Source organism: Petaurus breviceps, unplaced genomic scaffold (genome assembly GCF_028583685.1).
Source record: "Petaurus breviceps papuanus isolate PSGF00001 unplaced genomic scaffold, PetGlider_PUasm1.0 118, whole genome shotgun sequence".
In the NCBI taxonomy this organism is placed as follows: domain Eukaryota; kingdom Metazoa; phylum Chordata; class Mammalia; order Diprotodontia; family Petauridae; genus Petaurus; species Petaurus breviceps.
This window is the reverse complement of record NW_027185616.1, coordinates 20,278,397-20,286,336: the sequence shown is the minus strand read 5'-3', so window position 1 is coordinate 20,286,336 and position 7,940 is coordinate 20,278,397. Positions and strand designations below refer to the sequence as shown.

General features: G+C 37.9%; 1 protein-coding gene across 1 annotated transcript in view; it reads right to left on the bottom strand.

Moving 5' to 3' along the window:
- PIP5K1B (phosphatidylinositol-4-phosphate 5-kinase type 1 beta) overlaps positions 1-7,940 on the bottom strand; it is a 351,452-nt gene that overhangs the window by 92,558 nt on the left and 250,954 nt on the right. The window contains exons 8-11 of the mRNA XM_069086926.1: positions 6,930-7,141; positions 4,137-4,220; positions 3,978-4,026; positions 2,300-2,384 (exon numbers count right to left, since the gene is read on the bottom strand). Of these exons, the coding sequence (XP_068943027.1) occupies positions 2,300-2,384; positions 3,978-4,026; positions 4,137-4,220; positions 6,930-7,141 (430 nt within the window). The remainder of the gene's footprint in view (positions 1-2,299; positions 2,385-3,977; positions 4,027-4,136; positions 4,221-6,929; positions 7,142-7,940) is intronic.

Sequence of the window (7,940 nt, the reverse complement as noted above, 5' to 3'; positions counted from 1 at the left end):
TACCATATATAAATATACAGTATGTATATATACACATATAGTATGTAATATATATGCAGGGTAACTATAGATAAAGATACATTATAAATATATACACACATAGTACGCATATACACACGGGGTTACTATATATAAATATACAGTATGCATATATACACACATAGTATGTATATGTATACATATGTAATATGTATATTTATTAGCCCAGTGTCTAGCACATAAAAAACTTTTTGATAAATGCTTGTTGCCCATCTTCTTACCCTGTGTTCTATATACAAATGTTCTACTTCCAGTTTGCACGCTCTTAGCCCATCTTCCATGATGGGAATGCTCCTTCTCCTTACATCTGCTTCTTGGAATCCCTTTCCTACCTTCTCCACAAAGCTTTCCTTATCCCTGCCTGCCCCTTTTACCAGGTGCCAGTGGTCTCCCTACCAAAACTGTCCTGTAATCATTTTGTTTCCATAATGTATCTACTTATACATATTCATGTTATCTTTCCCATGAGAATGTAAGTTGCCTGAAGGCAGGGACTATGTGACTTTTGACTTGTATCTTGAGGCTTAGCACAGACATAGAGTGTATAATAAAGATTTATTGATTATCTGATTGTGTATTCTTAGCTCACTAGCACTGCCCACTTTTGATAGGCATAGAAAACAAAAGATGATAAAACTGAACTTTGCATTACTTTTTCTTTGTGGGGAAGGGGAGAAAATTGGAACTGGTAAAGGGGATTTTGAAAGAATTCTTTAAAACTGACTCTGAACAACATTCAATAATAGATAAGTAGATTGCCTTTTTTTTTTTTTTTTTTGCTTTTTTTTTGGTAGGGAGGAAGGAAGGGCAATTGGGGTTAAGTGACTTGCCCAAGGTCACAGGGCTAGATTTTTGGGTCTGTGTATTAAGTGTCTGAGATCAGATTTGAACTCAGGTTCTCCTGACTCCAGGGCTGGCACTCTATTCACTGCACCACCTAGCTGCCCCCGATAAGTAGATTTCAATGATCTATGTTTGTCTTTGAGAGGCATTTTGACATAATAGATAGAGCACAAGTCTTGCTTCTGACACGCAGAATCACTTAATCTTTCTCAGGACTCTACGAAACTCTCTGAGGTTATTATTACAGAGAAGGTACTTATCTTATTAGGACTGGGAGAACTATTATAAGTTCCTCACTGGCTGAGTTCTCTATACCAATGAAATCTCAGGTCAGTCTCTGCTTGCTTTAGTCTTCCCCTATCCCAGCTTCTTAAATAAACAAAAATTCTCTGATTTGCCTTATACATGCAGTATATTGACTCTTTTCCTGTTCACCTCATACTTAAAATTCCCTCTCTGCTAATTTGTGTCAATCCTCAACCCTTCCAAGGTTTCAAAATATCATTGCTAGCTGGGATCACACAGGATTCCTCGAAAAGGGAGACAATAAGGAAGTAGCTATAGAAAAAAATGACGTCAATAGAAAGGAAATAGAGACAGAAGGATCAAGAGAACAAGGAAAAAACTTGTAGCTTGTTCTGTGGGTTATGATGTAGGGAAAGGCAAGGCAAGAGATGCAGAAAGGAAAAAGGACAAATGGCTTCTTGGTCATAGTCATTATCATCAACATGAGTAATGAGACAAGAGCATGAATTAACACTGAAACATTATAGTGTGAAGAAGCAGGCTGTACTTTTATCTAGCTATGTGGCCTTAAGTCACTTGACCTCTCTTTCCTCATCTGAAAACTGGGACAATACATGGCACTATCTCACAAGATTGCCATGAAGACAGCTCTTTGTCAACCAGGAAGTGCTTTTAAAATGTGATAAGTCACATTAATATCTTTAAAGCCCTAAGAAGATCCCTAGCGTGTTGCAGAAACTTTAATGGCCCAATAATTATTGACTGGCCAGCCCTAGACTTCAGGCCATGCCCCACCTTTTATAACCTGTCCAGTCAGTCACCCAGGTGATTTATCAGGGGCCTCTGATTGTGTAGCTTCCTTTACCTCTTCCCAGAACAAAACTCCCTTCTCAGATCACCTCTTCCCTTTATGTGTTGTCTTCCCCTAATAGAACGTAGTAAACTCCTTGAATTCAGGGACTCTTCTCTTTAAATTCTGGCCTCCTCAGTGCTTAGGACAGTGCCTGGTGTATAGTTAGCACTTTATAAATGCTTTTCTCATTTACTCATTCATTCACTCAATCATTCATTCATTCATAACAAAGACTACACACAAGGCCCAAAAGATGTCTCCTTCAACTTTTTAATAGTAAGGTTAATAAAAATAATAAAATGCTAATAAAATGCTTACCTTGGATTTTTTTGAAAACTCTGGAATTCATGAACTTTAAAAACCTGTCTGCATAAAAACTTGGTCTATGAACTGAAACGGTATCCTGGAAAGACAATAGAAATATCACAGGTAATTCAATTCCATTCTAATGATAATCTAAGAACAGAAATATACAAAAAACAAGGGAATATTCTTTTTTTTTTTAAAGCAATTGGGGTTAAGTAACTTGCTCAAGGTTACATGGCCAGTTATTTCTGGGTGTGGTGCTAAGTAGCCACCTGGCTGCCCCTAAGCAATTGGGATTAAGTAACTTGCTCAAGGTTACACGGCCAGTTATTTCTGGGTGTGGTGCTAAGTATCTGAGCCCAGATTTGATCCCCAGGTCATCCCGACACTGGAGCCGGTGCTCTTACTCGCTGAGCCACCTGGCCACCCCGACAAGGGAATATTCTTGAGAAAATCGTGATAAATCTGTTTTCCATGACCCATGTTTCTGTCCACAAGGCTTCTCTGGCAAGTCAAGGAAAGCAATAAATCAGACACTGCTCTTAATGGCTTACAGTATTCTTGGATTTTCTTTGAACACTGATCCTACAGATTCTGCCAAAGGATAGAAAGAGGAAATAAATGTCCCTGCACAAGAGGTCTTCCACTGCTTAATCGAGAACAGACTTAATTGTTTCTCATAATAGAAAAGACTAACAGGATGGATGTTATCCTTTAGGGAGAGGGTCCCATAAATGTATAAAAACAAAAACATAATATAATAAACATCATCTGCAATATATATGAAAGACAATTCTAGTTAGAAACCTATTAGATTTGAAATTGGGCAAAGGGCAGAATACAACCTTACTCACACAATAAAAATCCTAATGCCATAGTTACATGACATTATTTGGGTTTTTATCTATATGTACAAATCATTTGAGATGAGGGCAGATGGGTTCATAAGTCACCCTAATCAATGATTAAACATTTCATTGTAATGAAAGTTGACTTTGCCTCACATTTATCTGTTCTAGTGTGATAAGACACGGTTAAAGTGTCTTCTCTTGCAGTTATGCTGTGACTGGCTCTTCTGTGGTAGAAATATTACAATCAGATTAAAATTTGTCTTTTTTCACACTTATACAATCTACTTGGTAGAAGGAAAGGACCTTGTCCTGGGGGGTCGGAATCACAGCACTGCCACCAAACTAGCTGGTTCCCTTGGGGAAGGATTGTCATTTCTCTGACCCTCAGTTTTCTCAGCTGTTAAATAAGGAAATTAGAATAGACAACATTCAAGGCTCCTTTTAGCTCTGATGTGCTATGAGTCAATAGTTATCTTGAGATTCTTTATTACTGATAATTGTTAAAAGATAAGGAAAAGGAGGGGGCAAGCGGATAGAGTGCCAACTCTGAAGTGCAAATCTGGCTTTAGACACTAGCTGTGTGTCACTGGGCAAGTCACTTAACCCTGATTGGTTCCCACTTCCCCCCAATAAAAAAGAATAAAAAAAGAGGCAGATGATCAATTTACATGGCCCCATTTTCCCTTTCAAATTCAAGATTGTGCTTAGTATTGATACTTCTGTCTTTTCTCTGTGGAGATGAGTGGTTCACTGTTCTAGTCATCCAATTCTCATAATATAAAGTAAATTGGGAACACACAGTAATCAAAATGTTAACAACTCATATAGAAGTAGCTTACCCCATCATAAACAAGTGCTTTCCAGGAATGTTCTAACTTCTTCATTAACCTAAAGATGCAAAAATTGAAAAAAAAAGGAAATAATGATATTTCAGGATTGTATACTGATTAATTTAGAAATATTGCAAAGGTTGTTTTTTTTTAAACACCTTTTCTTACCTATATGATTGCAGAATATCAATAATGCCCATAAATAAGAGTAGTTTATCTCCTTTATGGCTTTTAGCTGGAATGCCTCCCATTCTGTTGATAAATCAAGGAGAAAAATTTCATCACATACCATAGGCTAAACTGCTTTTTTAAAATATTATCATTAATAAGGGACCTACAACTGTTGAAAGTATAATAAATTTAGTAACCAGGTTTAACATTGCCAATAGTCTGCTGTTTTCTCTGCTTCCAGTCTTTTTCACATTCAATCCCCTGTCAGAGAAATCCCCCTAAATGTACAGATCAAGTCACATCATTAGTGTTGAAAACCTTCCACGACTCCCTACGGCTACTAAATCAAGTGAAAATTCCTTACTTTCCTATTCTAGGTCTTTTATAATTTGATTCCAACCAACATCTCATGGTATCCCCTCCTTTTTATGCTGTTCTCCATATGAATGATGGACATAAATGTTTTTCTTTTCGTTGTCCCAATACCTTTGTTTATATAATTCCCCCAAATGTGAAACACCTTCCTCCCATATCTTTATCAGGTCAAATTCTGCCCATTCTTCCAAGACCATTGGAAATTTGTCCTCCACAAAGCCTTCCCTGATTCTCCTAGCCAGAAGAGATCCCTCATGCTTTTGAAATCTTATAGTACAACATAACTCTTTTATATGTTTTTACTTTAAAAAAAATCACATTCATGTACTTGCATTCTCGCTTTCTTCCCCTTAAGAAATTCTAAGCAACCTGAAGTGGGAGGACTTTATCTCACTCACTTTTGTATTTGGTTGAATGTGGAGGCACATGGCTTTACTCATTGAAAATGCAAGATAAGCTTCTGTAGAATAGAATTTCATAACCAGTCTTTTAGAGTAATGAAACATAGCGATGATATGATATCCCCCCCCTCCCTGCTCCTTTTAGAAGAGGCATTGAAATCAAAGGCTGCTCTGTGGGTAATCCTGAATGAAGTACCTCAGAAACCACACAGGCTGATTCCAGCATAAATGATATGGTCATCTGTAAAGGGCTGGCTGGCTATGATAATTTAGATGGGTAGAATTTGCCTCCTTTCATCTTCCTTCATAGTCTTTAAGCTCTCTGTAGGTTTTGACACTGTTATTTACTACCCAACCCCTCCTTCATTCTACCGCTTCCCTTGTAGTTTGTGGCAATCATCTCTTCTCATTCTCTCCACTTCTTTTCAGCAAAACAGACTGAATCCTCATCTATCTCCTACCTCTGACTGTAGCGCTTCATCTCTCCCCCCTCTACCCCCCTTTCTCATCCCTCTTCCTGAATTGTCTCTCACCCTTCTTTCTCTTCTACCTTTAGACTCTCTCCCTTAGTAATATCACATCTGCTCCCATGGGTTTAATTATCATTTCTACACAGAATACTCTCAAATCTACATATCAGCCTTGATATCTCTCTAGTGCTTTGAACATAGTAGATTTTGTTCAAGTGAATCACATTTAAAATAAGCACAAAGGTCAGAAAATGTGATTTAATGTGGTAGATTCATCTATAATAGCCTAACATGCCTATGATCTGGTCAACAATCAAGAAATCTAGGAGCTATACAATTAAGGACAGAGGAGACTGGCTTTAAAATTGTGAGCCCCCATGCTCAGATCCCATATGTGCACGTGGGCATGCAGCTCATTTCAATCCTTTGCTTTGTTTCTGTTAGCAAATCTGCACTTTACAGATGCAAAGAAATACCAAAGTTGCTGTCACATCTGGCTGAAGCCAGAGACTACATCCTTTATCTTTGTGTTACCAAAAAGAACTCCCTGAGTGTAGAAAAGAGGCTCTGCCTTACAACCATAATGACTGTCATGCACTTAGGTGATAGATAAGAAATCAAAGTTATCATTTCCTATTCTCGAGTGATCTTCTCTGTGGGAAGCTGTGAATAGTCAGTACTAAAGAACAACAAAACCATTTAAAGACTTTTAGTTAATTGTTAGAAATTGTGCTCTTCCAAACAAAAAACTGAAATGGAGTTGATAGGTTGGTAACTCTAACCAAGAAAGCTGCAACTCACTTGTCCATTAAGTAGCAAAGAATTATGAACATATTAATTTTATTTCCAAGGTATCTCCATGACAGAGGATAGGCAGGTGAGTAATTTATGGTAGTTTACAAAATAAAATATTTATTTACATAATCAAAATCACAACAAATCTGCCATAAGACTAAGAATAATAATAGGCGTTTATGTAGTGCTTTATGGTTTGAAAGAAGTTAGTGAATGTAGACTATCTCATTTTTAGCCTCACAACAACCCTGAGAGGTAGGTGCTGTTATCATACCCATTTTACAGATAAGAAAAGACAGACAGAGGCTAAATGACTTGCTTGTGGTCATCCAGTTTGTACATGTCTGAGGCCAGATTTGAACTGGGATTTTCTAGTTAAATGTCTAAAAGGGATAGCTGGGGCAATACTTCTTTATTCTTTAAGTATGTGAAAGGTGACTTTGTGGGAAATGGATTAAACTTATTCCCCCTGACCCCAGAGGGCACTGATAGCAGCCATGAGTAGAAGTTGTAAACAAGAAACCAAAGGCTTGAGGAGGAAAATTTCCTTATGATTAGGGCTATTCAAAAGGGGAAGGACTTATTCAGGGAGTTAGTGGGCTCCTTCACTGGAGGGCATCAAAGCAAAAGCAGAATGGCTTCTCATTGGGTGTCTTATGGGGATTTTTTTTTTCCTGTTATGGGATGAACTGAGATCTCTTTCAACCCAAACTGTGACTCTCTTAATATGCTTAGATGCTAATGCTTACGTATTAGTACTCTCAGTGATTACAGAATCTCCAGATTTCCCGGGGCCTTGGATAGACTCCATTGCTGTTGAGTAGAGGACTTTCTGTATCCCAGGCCGCTTAGCATCAGGTGCATTCTGTGAGCTCTCGCCTTCTTTTTCTTTTAGCGAATGGTCCAATATATGGATTCCCAGCAAAAGACTATAATCCATTATTTTGAAACTTTCCAACACCTAGGAACAAAAGACACAAATATACAGTTATCTCTTCTACATCATGACGTTTACCATTGCAGTTTCAATATATTGCAGGTTGGCATAAGAAATTAAATGGGAATTTTGGGGAGGTTTGTGGAAGCCACGGATGACAGACACTGAAGGCAAGCAGATACCACAGAGCCTATGACTATATACTTAAATCTAAATTGCCAATAAGGAACTGTAAGCACCCCATAAAAGGAAAAGAAAAAAAAATTCAGACTTTTTCTCTGGTATGAAGGGAGGGTCAACATTTTACGCAGATTTTCCAGATCACGAGTGTGCCACGCCCCTAAACCTTTGGATGTAGAAGGGATAACTATATTGTAAATCATAGACCCTTAAATGCTTCCCACAGGGAAATTCTTCTCAGCCACCCAGAGGGTTCTAAAATTACAGAGAAGTGCTGTGTGTCTAAGAATACTGTCTCAGATAGCAGTTAGTCAGTTGAAAGAGATGAAATTGAAGATAAATGGAAAAAAATAAGGGCACATCGAGATTATCAAGATATCAGTTCATACATGCTAAAAACTTGCTTTATCAAATGAGAACTATAAGTAGGTAATTTATGCAAACTGAAAAGAATCACTACAAAATTTCTGGGACTTTGAGCTGGAGGGGACCTTAGATATCAGTTAATTCAGAGGTGGGGAACCTGCAGCCTCAAGGCTTCACAGAACACAGAACTTCACAGAACAAATCCCCTTAATAAAAGGATTTGTTGGGGCACCTAGGTGGTGTAGTGAATAGAGCACTGGCCCTGAAGTCAGGAGGA